General features: G+C 33.1%; 1 protein-coding gene across 26 annotated transcripts in view; it reads right to left on the bottom strand.

Annotated features, from left to right (window-relative positions):
• The window catches only part of TRDN (triadin), a 547,971-nt gene that overhangs the window by 94,406 nt on the left and 434,630 nt on the right, over positions 1-18,935 (bottom strand). For 25 of the 26 annotated variants that reach the window (XM_056818706.1, XM_056818721.1, XM_056818719.1 and 22 more), the window contains one exon: positions 14,023-14,073. The exons of the other annotated variant lie outside the window; for it this stretch is intronic. In XM_056818706.1, coding sequence (XP_056674684.1) covers positions 14,023-14,073 — 51 coding nt within the window. The remainder of the gene's footprint in view (positions 1-14,022; positions 14,074-18,935) is intronic. 26 annotated transcript variants of the gene reach the window in all.

An 18,935-nucleotide genomic window follows, 5' to 3' on the forward strand; every position in this document is an offset into this window, starting at 1 on the left:
TTGGAGGCCAGCCAGTGAAAATGCCCAGAGTCAGGAGATAGCATCTCTTGTAGGAGGAATAATAATGAGATTAGTATTGGTGTATTGTAGCATATGTTAAGATAGAGAGTGGATTGAAGTTTGAGAAGACTTGAAAGGTAGGAAGTGGCCAAAGAATGAAGGGCTTTGAGTTCCAGAGGATTTTATGCTTGAAATTGGAGGTGATGTAAAGCCCCTGTGGTTTATTGGGTTGTTGGTAGTCAGAGAGATCATCAGATCTGTGCTTTAGAAAGATCAACAAGTAGGTTTATTGCAAAAATATAAGCAGAAAATGAATGGGGTACTGTGGATTAGTGCCATTGTCAGAAGAGTCAAGGGAGTATATATGAGAGCTGTTACATAGCTGAGTCAACAGAACTTGATGAATGATTAAATACAGGCAAATGAGAGAGTGGGGAGTCAAGAATGACACCTTGGTTATACACCTGGGAGTGTGGTGGTACCCTCTACAGTAATAAGAAACTTAGGAGAAGGGAAAGGTTTGGGGCATGGAAAGTTGGAGTTTTCAGCTTTGAAAATTTTAAATTTAAAATGTTTATGGTAGATTCTGTTCCAGATGACCAATATGCAGTAGGAGATATGAACCTAATATCTGGCAGAGTTTAGTATTGGATAAGTAATTCTGAGATAAAGACTGAATCTATGGGGAAAAGACGGGCTCAACAAGTGAAATAACATGGAGGAAGAAGAGAAGAGGGCTAATGATGAGGAACACACATGGTTAGTGGGCATGTCTTGGATGTTTTAATAGAAGAAAGACTGTGCCCTCTTTTTAAATTTCTAAACAACCTGGTACAGTTCTTGACCTGTGTTGAATCCTCAGCGAATGTTAGTATGGACTGTATGTTAGTATGGACCCAGTAAAAACTTATACTTTGGATTCAAACCCTCCACTAAATTCACTTAGTCTTATTGCGTGGAATTGGGAAAGACATTTGGCATCCTGGAATTCATATTGGAAAACAGCCTGGAAAACATAATTGGAAAACATAAGTTTATTCTACAAAAGTAGTTCATGAAGCTTCAAACTCAAGCATCTTTCTGTAAAAAAGCAAATATGTCATAATTAGGAGCAAGTATGGTAGCTTCAAGATGCTTTCCCTGACTGGCCAATAACGCCATTATTTTCTTCATATCACTTCAGCATTTTATCAAGTGGAATGCTAAAAAGAAATTTAAAAAATAAAACAAAACAGTAAATTGGGGTGTGATTTGTTGCTGAAAGTGATGCCACAGCCACTGATCTAGTTCTCACTTTCGAGCCTTACCTTTCATGCCTTGGGGAGCTGTGGTTTTGCAAATGTATCCACTGAAATTTTTTCTATCAGTTTCTAGTCTAGCCTTAAAAAGAGTAAAAGAAAATGAATAGAGACTCCATTATTCTTTTCCCCATGAATACATTAAGCTATTATGAATAACACATGCCTTGACTGCTTAATAGAGAAGATTATATGAATATGATCTAATTATTGGGAGAAAGGCAGAATAAGATTCCTAGGTTCTTTCTCATATTTCCTAATAGCTCAACCTATAATCCCTGTATAATCATTTAATCTCTTTATTTCTTAGTTTCTTCATTAACAAAATGCTGCCAACACTAATTCATCAGCAAGTTTCATGAAGCACAGTAAAATAATGTCAATAAATTCTTTTGTGACTATCTTCACAGTATATAAAATTGTTTATAATAATATTAATAAAAACAATTTTGTAGAGATTGAACTATGGCTAAAAAGAAGAAAGATGATTCAAAGGAAAGACTAAGTTTTCAAACTTAGGAAACTGAGTGAATGGTGGGGTCATTGGTAGAAATAATGAATTCAAAAGGAGGTGTGGATTCTGAAGAAAAAAAGAGTAAGATAGTTTGGGTATTATAACAATAAGTGTCAACAAGAGATCAAGTGAAGAGGTTAATAAATCAAATTCTCTGGCTAAAACTCGAGAGAGAAATAAGATCATGTTTTAGTAATAATTCCCAAAAAATTGATCATTGAGGCTATGGGAATGAATAATATAAGTATGAAATTAAAATCACCACATCCCACTTTACCCTTGCTACTTTAACTATATGAGATCATAGGCTTTGGATTAAATGCAACCAAACATCTCCAACAGGAATGATGTCACACAAAAATTTCATGTTCCAAGGAAACCAGGCCATGGCTCAAGGATCATCTGTGAATTACTAAGCTAGTGAGAACCAGATACAGTTGAAAGTGTTACAAAATTGTGAAGTTCTTGCTAACATCCCCAAGAAAGAATTGCTTAGAGGAGAAAAAGACTTCTCTAATTCATCTTTGGCCAAGTCTCCTTTCTCTTCCCCTTTTTAGCCAGAGAAGGACCTCATGGCCTTCTCAAAATTCAGAGAATTTTTTACTTCCTATCTTCCCATTTATATTCTAGTGGTGTCCCTAAATCTCATGTGATGGCAGGAGTCATAAGATTCTTTTTTCCTATTATTTTTAAAATTTTTCAGTTATATGTAGAAACTCTGACAATTGTTTCTTGACATTTTAAGATTCTGTCCTTCTCTCTCCTTCCCATCCAGCTCCCTGAGGCAGTGAATATTCTGATATAGGTTATACCCATACTTTATTGTAATACATATTTCCATATGGCTCATGCAATGATAGAAGATATGTATCACATATAAAATGGAAATTTCATGAAGGAAATATAGTGGAAGATGGCATGCTTTGATCTGCCCTCAAACTCCAACAGTTTCTTCTTTGCCTTTGGATAGAAATTTATGAGTCCATTACAGTTATCTTGGAGACTTGCTTTGCTGATAATGGTTCAGTCCTTAACAATTGATCATCATATATTTCTGTTATTGTATACATTGTTCTCCTGGTTTTGCTCACTTCACTTTGCATCAGTTCATATAAGTCTTTCCAGGTTTTGCTGAACTCATTCTTTTCATCATTCCTTATGGCACAATAGTATTTCATACAAACATGTAACACAACTTATTTATATATTTCCTAAATAATGGGCACTCCCTCAATTTCCAATTCTTTGCCACTAAAAAAAGAGCTACTAAAAATATTTTGGTACAGGTAGGTCCTTTTCCCTTATCTCTGATTTCTTTGGTATATAGACTCAGTTAAGAGTATTTCTGGATCAAAGGGTATGCATAGTTTTTGGCCCTTTGAGCATGGTTCCATATTAGCAGCCATAAACTCTTTATGCTCATGGGGATCATTTTGGACACTCCATAGATGGATAACCAGGACTTCCAGCAGCCCAAAACTGTGAGTTATATTTTTTCATGAGCCCATTCCTCCTTCAGTTTTGTATATTATTTTAGAAAATTGTTTTAGAAGGTTCTTTGTTTGTTTGGGCGAGTGTATCAGATTTTTTTATGAAACCTTAGCAAATACTCTTTTCTGGAAGGTACTTAGGCTAACTGACTAAATTATTATTTACTGATAATCTTTTGGAGATATACACTAAAGGAGATCAGTTGATTTCTGTAGAAAATTCTCCAATTCCATATTTCCAGTGATTCCTCTAGAAATTTAAGGAGGACATGAAGCCAAACATTGATTAAAAATATTTATTAATATGACTTGGAATTGTGATAACAATACCCAGAACATACCTGGGTCATAATTAATTTGCTAAAGAATTCAGCGAAAAAAAGAAGAAAGAAGAATAAACATTTTAAGAATTCATCAAAAGGAAAAAGAAATGGTAAATGGGGTTGCTAAATGCTGAAAGTGGTAGGTATATGGAACAAAAAAGTGTAATGGTTCTGATTCCGAGAGAGGAGAAAATATCCAAAAGAAAGTATGGCTAACTGTGTCAAATTAATGAGGCCAAGGAGAATCGTAGAAGAAAAGAGGTCAGTGGATTGGCCAATTAAAATGTCATTGGTGATGTTTGAAAGAGAATTGTCTGTCAGTAGAATATTGTATTCAGCATTCATATGACAAGAAATTCAGTAGAAGTTGGATCATGAGGAATCAGAGGCATTTGATATAGACTACTTTCTTTTTTAAAGAGTTATTGTTATATTTCTTTTGTTTCTCAATATATTGTTTCTTTTTATCTGCTCTGCGAGCCATAATTTGTTTAAAGAAAAAATGAAAGGAAATTAGAAGAATGAGGACAGGTCATATAAGAAGAAGTGAGTAGAAGAGTGAGATAAGGGCAGTTGAGAAGAGAAGAGGAGAAGAAAGGGAAGACAGAAGAAATTTCAGTGAGGTAAATCAGATAAATCATCTGCTTATAAAGAAGAAAGAAAAAGGTGCTGTTTTAGGACAGATGCTATGGACAATGAGATGTGTATGATGAGATTACTTGAGCAGCATTGAGGGCTGAGGTGAATATTACTGATCACTTCATGAACTGTAAATACAGAAGGCATAAAAGATTTGGCAGAATCTTTTTATGCCTAATATCCAACTCTGAAAATTTCTTGTTCAAATAAATCTCAGACATTATTTGTCTCTTCTAAATATGATGAGAGAACTGAATATACATTTGACGAAAAATACTTCAAGATATTTAAAAATATTTTAGTTATTTAGATTATAAATAAAATATAATTCACTGTCCTTTTTAATTTATATAATGCAAAAGAAACTACTTGGGTGTCCCCACACTGTACCCCAAGAATTTTAGCAACAGAAACTAATCAGTAAAGCTTATTGTTGGCAATACAAATTATTCTTCTGGTTCCTGTCTAGGAAGAAGAAGCAGTAATAGCAATAAAGGATTAAGTTTTTACAACTGACCACTTTGGACAGAATTCAGAAAAGTTTGCAGTATCTGGACTTCATTAGAGGCAAACACCTGCTTCTTTGCTCACTTCATCAGGGATTAGGTAGAAGCAGTGTCAAAGTCACAGATTCTATTTTATTAGTTTAAATATGTCCAGAATTCACAGCAGGTAAACTAAATTAATGTCAGAAGATCTGATAAGAGATTAGGATCTGGATATTATGACCACAGATTTCCAAGGTCAAAGCCAAATGATCTTCTCTTAGTTGGCCAGTTTTCATGATGATTAATGAAGTAAATAGAATCTGGACCTGATTGTACAGCATCAGACTCTTCCACAAGACACATTTATATCTATGTTGGGACATATTTTCCCTTTGTAAATCTTGAAATCTCTCAGACTTGTGAATGTTAAAAATTTCCCCATCGGGGAATTCTTAATTGGAACAAATTCCCTACTGAGAAACATTCCCCATTTTGATGTGAGAACTCGCCAGGATCAGAAATGGGAGGATCTTTACTCCACCAGTACTTAATACTGCTTTGAAAACTCCTTGCTATAGGAGGACCCCTACTCTACCCGTACTTAAGACTGCTTTAGGAGAGAAAATTCCTTGCTAAACAATGAAAGTACTTAGACCCATGCTTATAATAAGGCAAGGAGTTCTTTGAGCCAGGCCTGTTTTTAGAATTGATACAATGGGATGCTAGGTACCTAAAAGGTTGGGGCAAGTTTTCTCTTGATGAGATTAGTTGACTCAGCTGTGTTTTCTCTCCTTCAGACTTACTGAGGAGATTGGTCAACACAGCAGCATTTTTTCTGATTCAGACTTACTGAGGAGATTGGGCGACTTAGCAGGAATTTAGATGGGCAGTTCTTTGGAAAGAGTCTACAGTGATTGGTGTGATGTAGGGACTTAGGGGAGGTGACATGGGAGAAAAACCCCTATATAAGAAAAAGCAGAATCTCTTGAGGATATCCTTTTGGAGAAATCCTTTTGGAGGATCTCTGATGAGGATCTCTTGGGAAGAATCTCTTGAGAGAGGCTCTGGAGAAGGGAAGCTCTTGGAGGACAATCTCTAAGGAGGTCTCACTGGAGCTCCTCTAAGGGGACTCTGTCCCTCTGGAGGCTCTGGAGAGAGGCCCTTTGGAACAGTCTCTGGCTGGAAGGCTCTCTGGTGAAGTCAGCTGAGATGGAGCTGGCCTGGTGTCACTAGAATCCTTGCTTAGGCAGACCTTGTGGTGAGTGTTAAAAGACTGACTGACTGATCTCTCTCTTAAGACTTAGGTCTAGGCCATGTTGGCTTAAGGCCCTTCATACTTATTTCCTTTTTCTCTCTTTCTCTTTTTTCTTTAATTACACATTTGTATTAATTAAAATCTCTATAAAACCCTGTTGACTTGGGTATTTGAATAATTGGGAATATTTCCCTGGTGACCACCTTATATTTGATTGAAAAACCAAGACACTGTAGTGAAACATATTTTCTGTGGTCAAATTTACTCACCCTCTCTTATATCTATCACAATTTATATCTTCCACCATTTTAACTCACTACAGTTTAAGACCTCAACCATTTTAAATCTCACACCTTTTACCCTATGACAGCTAGTAAGGTTTACCAAGTGAGAGACTGTTAATTTTCAGGTCTTCTGTCCCTTGTTACTTCTCTTTCCACTTTCTACACATGTTCTCACATATTTGTACTACTTCTTGTATTCCTTTCCTTTAATTCCCCATTTATCAATCCCACCTGCTCTCCTGTCTTCTTGCTTTATTTCCATCTTGCAATATAACTCTGGAGGTATATCAGTATTAAATATAGACTTAGATGGACCAAAGATGGCTGAAAGATACCTTATAAATAATTTAAAAGACTGTTCCCTTCCCCTATTGTAGCTGAAAAAACTTGAAGGCAGAAAGATTAACTGTAGCCACCAGGGCTATACCAGGGCTACAAAGCTAAATGGCAGGAAACATAGAACTTGAAGCAAAGCCTTTCAACTATCATTATGTATGCTACTCTTTTTATTATACCATATTCCCTCACTCAATGCCATAATTGGCTTCAGAATGCTTGTCATATAATAAAATTCAATGAAATTCATAAAAATATAGAAAAATCAAATGAAAACTATATAATTTATAACTTTGTTTAAGATACCAGATAATCAGATATTAAACTCAAGATATTGCTTAATGTTGTTTCAGTAGTATTCAAAGTTTAGTTAAAATCAATCACTGACAATTGTTACCATAGAAGAGACAAAGTGAAAAGCCAAATGATCGAGTAGAAACAAATATGGCTAATTAAATATGAAAATGGCTTTGTGTCATTATATGCTACCAGTGTTGTTGTTCAGTCATTTTTCAGTCATATCTGATTTTTTGTGACTCAATTTGGTTTTTCGTGGCAAAGATAATAGTTTCCCATTTCCTTCTCTAGTTCCTTTTACAAATGAGAAAGAACCATTACCCAGTAGTGATTCTAAGACGGAAGGCAAGGGTTTTAAAACAAACAAATAAGCAAACAAAAAATTCATGGCATCTTATAGCACAGGAATATTCCATTATTTTCATATGCCACAAGTTATTTAGCCATTCCTCAATCATCTGCATCTACAATGTTTCTAGTTCTTCCTTTCTACAAAAAAAAAAAAAAACTGTTGCCATAAATATCTTTTCGGACTTTTGGACAAACTGCTGAGATCCAATTTATGTAGTCACATTGCTACAATATCTTCACTTTACACTAAGAATGCTTTTGTTAGTGGATGTACAGAAATTTCTCTATGGTTGGCAAATCTGAATTATAGTAAAAATTCTTGTCTGGAATGATGGTGGCAAAGTTAAGAATGAATAAAGGAAAATGTCTGAATTATAGACCATTTTGAAAAATTAAATCCATTTTGTTCATTTCAAGTGAATTGGGTAGCATAATAAGTTCTCAAAGCATTATCTAAAGTCTGTCTTTACCAGTCTTTTTTTTTTTAAATAAAAACCCTTCCCTTCCCTATAAGAATTAATAATATGTATTGGTTCTAAGGCAGAAGAGCTGTAAGGATTAGGTAAGGGTCATATTGCTAAGAAAAGTCTGAGTTATATATGAACCCTGGACCTCCCATCTCTAGGTCTATCTCTCAATCCACTGAGTTATCCAGCTGTCATCAAAAGCCTTTTATTTTAATGAATAGGTACAATATTCTTTAAAATTATTTCATCAGATGTAAACTAGTATTTCTAGTATAGAGAGTACTTGAAAAAAATTTAAGTATTTTAAACATATTCTCTGGATAAGGTACACCTCCTCCATAATTATACATTGATTTGAAAGCATTTCCATCTGACATCTGATTGGAGGAAATTAATGATAACAAAATCTGAAGTATTAAATATGGTAATATTTTATATTAAGATCATAATTTTCCAGGTGTTTTATGTCAGTGCAGTCTGGAATATACTTATGAATGGGACAAGTGGGAAGAAAAGTAATTAATGTGAATAGTTGTAGAAGTGATTTAGAGAAATTAGGTTTGAAACCCCCCTGGAATTGGGATCAGGCATATTAAGCATATTTAGAGGAAGTTACTTTGAAAGTCTGAGTCAGTCTGTTCTACAATGGTGTTATTCAAAAGGGATAATGAGTAGTTCATGAGAATAATCTGGGAGATTATGAAAGATTATTTAAGGAAGATCACTATACACTGAATCATTTATCACAGGATCACATATTTTAGAAATGGAAGAAACTTTAACTGAATCCAGTCCCTTCTTTTTACCCAGGATGAAAACGAGGGCAATGCAAATGAACTAATTTGACCAGAACCAATAGTAGGTGTCTGAGACAGAAATCAAGCTCAGCTCTCCTTACCTCCAAATCCAGTGTGTTAACCATTACAACATACTGCCTCTATAGAGCAGAATTTTATTTCTGCGTGGGATACAAAGGGGCTTCCTGAATGGCAATACTGTCTAATTGCATATGTAAAAAATGAAAAATAAGAAATATTTTCTTTCCATGTAATCAGACAGGCTAAAAGAAAGAAAAAAGCTTTCTCTGGACTTAAGAGGGAAAACCAAATTAGAAATAATAGTCCTAAAAGTGTCTATTTAATGATTAAAATGATGTCTTTAAAATATTGCATACTAATGAATTACTTAATATATGGTATATACTTTAAGAATCATTCATACTATGTGCCATAAAATGTAAAAAATATGCATTATGATAATTAATAGTCAGGTGGACAGGATTTCTACTTCATGTGATTTCATAGCTCTTTATGCTGGTCTTATATATTTTTCTTGGATTAATATATGCCAAATCATATCAATAATTCATTATGAAAAGACACAATAGTATAACATGGAAAAAAACATTCTATGTATGAAGAGGTCTAATTATTAATTTTTAGATTTCCACTCCCTTCTTCTATAACTTTCAAAAAGGTATTTAATTTCTTCAGACCTCAGATACCTCAAATATAAAATAAAGGATTTCAATTAGAAGATGTCTATAGTCCTATTTCCTTTAAATCTGTAATTTTGTATTGCCTGGTCCTTCAGAGAAGGGAACATTCTCATATACTTCTGAACTTCTGAACTAACTCTCTACAACTAATATTAACAATTAAGTTTCCAGTCTATTTCAGTGGGAGACGTTTTCCACAAGGATAAAAATTCAAATCTACAAAAATAGTGGTAGTAAAAATGATAAGGAAATTCAGTCCTCTCCCCCCCAAGTTGAAGGTCATACAGCCACTCCTTTTTGCTCCCTCCCTGCTCCAGATCGCCAGCTGCAAAGACAGATATAGAATATATAATGCCTGTACTCCCAATGCTCAGGGTTCAGCATCAGAGAAGAGATCCCCCCTAGGCCTGCATATAATAGTCCTCATTAGTGGCATTTGTGTTCTTGAAGGTTATTATTCTGTAACATTTGTAGTAGTAGTAGTAGTAGTAGTAGTAGTAGTAGTAGTAGTAATAGTGGTAGTGGTAGTGGTAGTGGTAGTAGTAAAGAGAAATGTGACAATAATGAAATAAAATATATTATAAATTATAAATATGTTATTTATATATAATATAATAAATATAAATATATATATAAATAAATATATATAATATATAAATAAATATAATAACTATAATATAATATAATAAAACTTATTATATTGTGTATCTTACCACCTACTAGACTATAAAGTCCTTAAGGATAGAGGCTATGACTTATTTCTTGTTGAATAAAGGAAGGATTTAATAAATATTTGGTACTATATTTGGTACCTTCAGAGAATTTAGATATTTCAATATTAGAAGTCATGTAGAATTAATTCTCATTTCTTAAATTATTATTTCAAGGAGTTAACCATGCTATAGGAAAGATTGTTTATAGATCCCACAAACTCACTAAATATAAATTTTGCTTAATTAAAAATTAATTACAAAATAAAAGGATAAACCTACTTAACGGTTCATTTTATTTTTTTCACATAAGAACCTATACTACTACAGAACACAATGGTTACTACCCCATGTAATCTGTATCATACTGCCTGCTCCTTTTCTTCACCAATACTTTCCAAAACCTTCCCATTATAAATATATCTGTGTAAATACATATACATATAGATGCACTTAAAGATGGTTTTTAATTTTATTTATTTATTTATAATATTAATTTATTTAATATTATTTAAAAAACAAAATTCCCTGTGTGACTGTGAAAACAGTTGTCTTTACTATCAGATCCTTCTGATATACTAAAGGATATTGTACTTTGTCATCTAGTAAATTAATTTTTTAAAATTGATTGCAGAAAAATCAATTGCAGAAGTATATGGTGGTTATCATAGCTAGATAGCAGTCTATGAAATAACTGGTATAACTATAAACTCAGTTTGAGCCAATAGTGGCAGAAAAAAAGACTTATGGATTTTAAAATATATTCATAGAAGTATAGTGTGCAGAATGACATCCACTTAATACTTTATCTACCCTACATCCCATTCTCCCTCATTGATGCTACCTAGTGATTTCCAGTTTTTTCACTCACATTTCTTAATATTTTTTAATATCTTGTTCATATTCTTCCTTTTATAGCATCTCTTGTCAATCCCATTCACCATCATAAATCTACAACCTATTTGTGGTCAGCAAAAACAGCAATTATTACCATTACAGAGGAAACATGGCATAATTGATATAAATCTAGTCTCAATCCTTGGAAGACCAGTTCAAATACTGCCCATTAAGCTTACTACCTATATAACCATCAATAAGGCATTTGACCTATTAATGCTCTAGACAACTCTCCAAAACTTGAAGATACTATCTTGATTTAGTAGGGAAAGTGTACTCTAGGAGTAAGTACCAATAATAGGGAAATCACAAGTCTATTCACTATTTCTGCTATCTCCATCATCAAAAGGTAATTTTGGATAATATTTAAGTGATGAATAATTATTACATAAATGTACCATAGAGTTTGGGGAGGGTAGAGTCAATATGCTTTGTGAACAGTGTCCTAACAAACTGTAACCTCGATGGTATAATATTAACAAAATTTGGGGCAGCTACTCTGTCACATCTAAGAAAGATTAACATTTTATTATCAAAATAGGAGGGAAATGATTGGTAGATATCTTCACCATATATGATAAATACATGGAAAGTACTCATATAAATAAAATGTCAAAAAAACGGAAGATTGATTTTACTGTAGCATTGAGAACACAAAATGGCTAAGATTCAAAAGCAAAATTAAAAAAAAATCTCACAGCAGGAGATATCCACATGAACTATTACCATGTTGACAAAGAATTGTCTAAGAAATACTTGAATCATCTGAGTTTCTTTATAGAAATGGAGGAATTTGCAAGGGAGGTACAGATCTATATCCTAGTCACCAGAAATTATTTATGCATTATTCTTAAGTAGCCTACACATAATGATTAGTGAAAATTGTCCAAAGTTATCTCAATATTCAATGTATGATGTAGCACTTGCCTTCACTTATTAGCCAGAATTATAATCTAAAACTCACTAAAGACAATATAAATTCCTGTACAAGTATAGTAGATTGCAAAATATTATTGAATATTTAAAATTAAACACCAACTGTATAGAAACTGGAGGGTGATCACAGATGAACCTATAGACTTGCATGGTGAACCTATGGCACATGTGCCAGAGAGGGCACTCAGAGCCCTATCTGTGGTCATGCAAGCTGTCACCCCAGCACAGAGTTCTCCAGAGTTCATTACTAGAAAGGCAGAGGGAGGGAGGACTGGGCTGATCTCCTCCCACTTTTCATGGGTGCCTGAGTATATTTCTCACCTCACCCACCATTTAGAAATGGTTCGCCATCACTGCATTATAGCTTATAATTACTGAAATAAAATATTAATCCATAAAAATTAAGTACATTTAAAAAGATGTTTGCCATACTAAATCTTTATAATCTCTGATCCATGCATAATATAATTGAAAAACTAATACTGCCTATCCCCCAAAAATCTCGTTTATCTCTTATGAGAGTTGTCCTGAAGATTCTTTTAGTAAGTCTACAGAAATATTTGCAGCTCAATATTTTTGTAAAGTTATTATAACATATTATTTTATTTGTCTTTATAAAAAAATCTGTTATACCTTAAGCATAAAATGATAATAGAAGGATATTGACCTAGTAGAGAATCACTGTTATGCAAACTTCCTCAAACAGGAGGAAAATAAGATTATTATAAATAGTAATGAGTTAGAACTGATATAGTGCTTTACATTTGGAAAAGTCGTTTATATATACTATTTCTTTTGTCCCTAATAATTAGGTTCTGCAAGGTTTATATGTTCCTCATACTTTAGCACAATACACTATACAGCAGTCACTTAATAAATGTTTATTCTATTTGAGATGAGAGAAATAGTAGTTGTACCTATATTTAGTTCTACTTGGATCACATTTCATTGTTTAGTTCCAAGTGCAACATTATAGGGTAGACACTGATAACCTGTTGCAAATGATCAATATGGAAACAGGGCTTCAAATCATAACACGTGGGAATAGGTTGAATTGAGTGACGGAGAAGATTAAACTTTGTAATGACATGATTACTGTTTTCAAATATTTGAGGGATGACCATATGTAATTTAAACTTGTTAGACTTAGTCTTAGAGAATAAACCTAGTACTAACTAGTAGATTTTGGCATAAAACAAGGGAAAAAACACTTTTGAACACTTATAGCCATCCAAAAGGGGACTAGGTTGTTCTAGGATATGCTGAGTGACTCATTTTACAGCATTTTAAGGCCTGTGAAACACTTTTTGAACCCTATAATGACCTTTTTCTTCAGATGCTATAGAGATGATTCATGTTTCAGAAGAGAGTCAGACTAGATGGGTTGCTGATATCCTTTCCAACTGGAAGATTATCTAATTCACATGCCTATGCAGGACTTATTTCTATATTTTAAACCACTTAAAAATATTTTATATGACATGGACCATAGATACTATAAAGCAATGAACTAGAATTGACTATTTTTAAAGTCCTGATTTGACAAACTACACGCTATATTGAATTAATGAAATGGAAAATCTGTATTTTAATATTGCCCATGGAAAGGACTAACACAAATAATATTGTGTTTAGTATAGCTCTGAGTAAAAATCTGTTCATTTAATTGATTACATACTAACTGATACACCAGGATTTTACTTGTATTCTTATATTTTAAGGAATATTTAACCCACAGCACACCGAAGAACAAAACATACTTTTAACAAGGAGGCAATGAAAGCAACTAATATAATAGAAAGAATATTGGGCTGGAGTTGGAAGACTTCACTTCTAAACCTTCCTATCTATCATTACAAATTAGCTTGGCAAGTTACTTCACTTTTATATAATGAGAATGATGGTAAATATCATCTTTAGGTCACTTCCAACTTTAAAAATCTCTGAAAGGATTCTAGTACATTTGAAGAGGAAAATAATTTTAAAAAATTTAAATCTATTACAATGAGGGAAAATGCATGTTTTTTTCTTGCCCATGGCATTTTGACTACATTCTTGAATATGAAAATATGAATTGTGCTCTTGTTATTTTGCTTAAAAGCATACAAGGATACAGTAAAGCTAAGGTTTTCAAGGAATAGAAAGGAAATGATGAAACACCTCAGTGAAGTATTTGGCAATACAATAGGAAAATCAATATGGTATCACAAATGTATCACAATTCATTATATAACATTACCTCTGTCCTTTAGGGAAGTTGTACCATTTATTTCTTTCCCCTTAATAGGCTCTGGAAAACATTAATAGTTATTAGAAGCTAAAAGAAAAAGAGAAATTACATGTGTGCATATACATGCATGTATGCCTGTACACACATATTATGCATTATGGAATGAGATAGATAGTAAAAGAAAAAAGCAGAATGAAAATAACTTGTAAAAGAATTTCATTTTGAGACACAGTAAAGGGCTGATGTTTAAAACCCATTCTCTGAATATTTTGTATTTTATTGGTATATAAAATAATTAATATGTTGTGATACATTAATTTATTACATATTTAATGCCTACCACATCATAGTGATTAGATTAAGAATCAGGAATAAAGACAAAAATGAAAAATTCCCCTTGAGAGATATGTACATATGTAAGCATTTACAAATTATGCATGAAAAATACATATAAATTACTTTCAATATTTAAGGCATTGGCAGTTGGGTGATGGGTGAAGAGAACAAGGAATTATGTGAAATGAAAGTGAGAACAAATTCTAGTCATAAAGGATAGTCAGGACAAAAACACAGAAATGGGAAATTATTGAATTTTACATGTGGGGTATAAGGATAGATTTATTAGATTGTACCATGCAAGAAGGAAAGTAATATATAATGAGTTTGTAAAGACAAATAGTCACCAAGCTGTATCAAGGTTCACACGCCAATCAGAGAAGTGAGGGAGTCACTAGAATCTATTGACAAGGATGGTGACATGTTAGACTTTCTCTTTAAGAAAATCATGTTAGTAGCTATAGAGGAATTGGTTAGAAGTAAGAAGATCATGAGGTAGAGACCAATTAGGAAGGTATTGCATCAGTCCAAGTGAATTCAATTAAAAATCATGCATTAAGCATCTATATTTAATTGGAGGGTAAATGGACTTCAAAGTCTTCATTTAAAAAAGGGGCAAAAGCCAGTCATCTCTTCAGATCTTTAATTCCTTCACTTTCTGTTTTATACTCTTTTGGACTTTGAACTTTTTCATCATTCCTCCTCCCTGGGAACTCCTTCCTACTTTTCAGCTTTCTATTGTGTCTAGTTTTCCTCCATTGGATTATAAATTCCTTGAAGGCAGGGACTTTCTCTTTCTCTTTTATGAAGTTGCATCCTCAGGGCTTATCCCGGTGCCTAACACAAAGTAGGCACTTAAGAATACTTATTATTGGACAGACTACTTTTTGCCAACCACTGGAAAGAGAATAGAGAGGAATAAGTAGATCCAAGAATTATATACATGGGGATAATGGATTTATTAACCACTGAAATTTTATAACACAAGAAGAGAGGAAAATTCATGATAGAACCTTGGAAGACATTCTTGGTTAATGGGCACTACCTCAGAAAAGATCCAGGAAAATTCAGTTTAGAGCAAATGAGGGCGTATTGTGTTCATAGTCAGAAGCGGTTCAATATAAGAAATATTATAGAAATAGAAATGATAATGATGGACAAATAATAGGATATATAAGATGATAGAGAGTAAGGAATCCAAAAGAATATTGATAGTATTAAACTAAATATTGATGATATCAAGTAAGATATTGCATGTTTTGATTTATGAAGAAGAATGTTCTTTTAAAGGACAAATGTTTTTTATTATCATTTGAAAAAACACCAAAATGGGTTTTGAAGTTATAAATACAAAAAATTAAGAAATAAATCACATGGCTAAGAAATCCTTCTATGAAAATACCTACATATATCTGATCATTCACACAAGTTTTGGAGAGGTGGGATATTCCTTCTTTGAGAGACAGACAGGCAGCAGAGACAGACAGTTACAGACATAGACACAGAGACAGAGATGAGATTATAGAATCTTCTGGGGATCAACTCAAGCTAGGTAGAAAAAGACAAATTATGAAATTGGAAGGCATGTAGAAAAAAAAGGATCTTCATCATGCTTCTTGTTATCAACTTGCTACTTACTCTACAGCATCTGAGGAATTTTTCTTCTGGCTGAAAAAGAGGCTGCTTTCTTAATTGAAGTGAGATATCTTACTCCCAACTTGAAGCTAATTATTATCTGGCATATAATAATCTATATAATTTTTCATTTTTTTGTTTACCATTTGATTGGCTAAATTTATTTTATTTTACAATTTTCTATTTGTAATGGTCTTCTGTATAATCAGAATTTGGCAAAAAGGGTAAAATTGAGGAATATAAACCATAGGTAACATTCTCCTTTATCAGATAGTAACTAGGGAAATGAATTTTTTAGCCCAAATCATGTCCCTAGACCAACAATATTTGTGAGGGGAGGTGGCAAAAAGTTGTAATGATAGCCCAGTTTCTCTCTCTCTCTCTCTCTCTCTCTCTCTCTCTCTCTCTCTCTCTCTCTCTCTCTCTCTCTCTCTCTCTCTCTCTCTCTTTATCTCAACAGAATAGTCAGACTTGTAGTCCCTTCTCTTGCTCCACTCCAGACAGGGATCACAATCTTACTTAGAGAACAGTGGACAAGGGTCCAGAAGAGATATTTATTAAATCATCCCTTAAGAGTTATCTGCCTTCATATGTAAACATTCTATATGAATAATAAATTAAGATGTGAGCATGGGCAAAGTAAAGTGATGCCTAGTATAGGTGAAGTTTTACCAAGTCATAATACCATATGATTTTCACAATTTTCATTGTGCTAATTCTGGGATTTGAAGCTTTTCCTTTCTTAACATCTATAATTGCTAGATTTTGGTTGTCATATCACTCTGTTAATTCTTATTGAGATTTTATTTTCACATGAAGTGGTATGGGGAGCCACTCTTCCCCATCCAGCATTAGTGAGATTAATTTTGGAAAACAGTTGTAGAACTTGACATTTTTTCCTAGTAAGTTTCATTTATGTGATTTTTCCCAACAGTCTACCTGTTGATATTTTTCTATATCCTAACATTGTCATGAAATATTTTAGTTGCTCTCTAAGATTTTATCAATTACAAATTTTATACATATTCCATCTCTGCATATATCCAAATTATTCATTAGAAGGCTAACAGCATAACAGTAAATATATGTTTGCTCTTTTTGAATATTACTTTTTCTTGATGGTCACAAAATATTCCTCTATTTTGGCAGGAATCTAGGTAATACTCCCTACTATATAAAGATTTAAATATCTTTATTTTATGAAACTCTAGATTTTTTGCTTTTGAATATCAAAATTCATTTCTTTCTATGATCTTTTTTCAAGGATTAATAGCAGCGGATCATATCCACCATTTCCTTCAGTGTCCCAGATTAAAGTCCATCAAACTCTGGTGACCTGAGTAAATCAAGGGCACTAAGGTGATCTCTTGCCATCTCCATATTTTAATTTCATCTCCCTATTAAATATTTCATTATCTAATTCTAGCACCAGGCAGTTTTCTTGGAATATAAGAAGCAAAATAAAGGAATGTATTGGGATTAATTATTGGAATTATTTCACTTTTGTGTTTATATAAAGAACACAGCACAGAGCCTGGCCTTCATTAGGCACTTTTTTGTTCCTTCAGTTATGTATGTCTGACTTTTGAATCTCACTTGTTTTTTCTTGGGAGAGATACTGGACTAGTTTATAATTTCCTTCTCTATAGATGAGGAAACTGAGGCAAACATGGTTAAGTAAACTTGCCCAGGGTCACACAACTAGAATGTGTCTGAAGACAGATGTGAACTGAAGAAGCTGAATCTTTCTGACTCCCAGTATGACACTATCCACTGAGACATCTGGCTGCCATAGACCTTTTCATCCATTCACTTATTGAAGTGGCTGAGTTCCCTACTGCTTCTTTAGATCTTTCTTTTTTATTTCTTTTTACTTTGAACCTTTCCTTTCATTGTTTAATGAACATTGTTTAATGAAAAACACTTTGTTAGTCATAACCTAGAAAGTGAATACTTATTTCTGTCGACCTCTTACTTACTCTCATAGAAGGATGACCTACTCCAACTTTAAGCATAGAGATAATTTGCATTTTCTTGACAGAAATATAAATACCAAAAATTATGTAATAAGTAGGTTGCTATAAAATTCTTTTCTGTCATGTGTGCTTGCTGAAGGCTAAATCCTCAGTCCTCAGCTTAGAAAATAAGTATAAGGCAATGGGCTAAAATCAGACCAATAAATGAAGCAAGAGTTACAGTGATGCTGCTTAGAATGGGTAACATTTGTCTAGCTCCTTTAAGTTTTTGTCCTTTAGTTTAGTTTAGTTTGGTTTTTAGGTTTGGTTTTTTCTTGTTTTTTTTTTGTCTTTCCAAGGAAAGAGCCTGCTACAAATCTTACATAATAGAATTTCCTCATGTGCTTAATTCATTCAGAGATGGAGTTGATGCAAAATGAGAATGTGGTTTAAGATATGGAATTGTATTCATGTATTTGTATTTGAAGATTGTAGCAAATTAGTCTGGGATGAGTTTCAGTGGAATTATACAGGTAGAATCCAAAAGACCTGGATGTATGTAGAACATTCTTTCTTCTCAGTAGAAGTGCTACACATGAAAGAAATGCAATGGAACTCTATCAAAAAGCTTCATTGATGATGGCAGCAATAAATAGAATTTTAGAAAGCTAAAAGGCTGCATTCAGATTCTGAACACAGCATGACAATCAGAGGCTTTAAAAATAATCTCCAATAATGTTTAGAAACCATGTTTTATACCTTTTTAAATGTAACATATAATTACATCCCTTTGATTTTTTTGTATAAAGGTTAATTACACATATGAAAAGCAATTTTGAAATTCACTTCCAAAAAGCATCAAAATGTTTACCAGGAAAGACAGGCCATTGTGTACTGTAACTAAAGCTATTTGAATGAAAATAAGAAGTTGGCTTTAGACCTTTAAAAAATCACTTCTATATGGTAAGTGTTCTAAACAGCATATTGACTTTTTTG

The sequence above is a fragment of the Monodelphis domestica genome, chromosome 2, assembly GCF_027887165.1.
Source record: "Monodelphis domestica isolate mMonDom1 chromosome 2, mMonDom1.pri, whole genome shotgun sequence".
NCBI lineage: Eukaryota > Metazoa > Chordata > Mammalia > Didelphimorphia > Didelphidae > Monodelphis > Monodelphis domestica.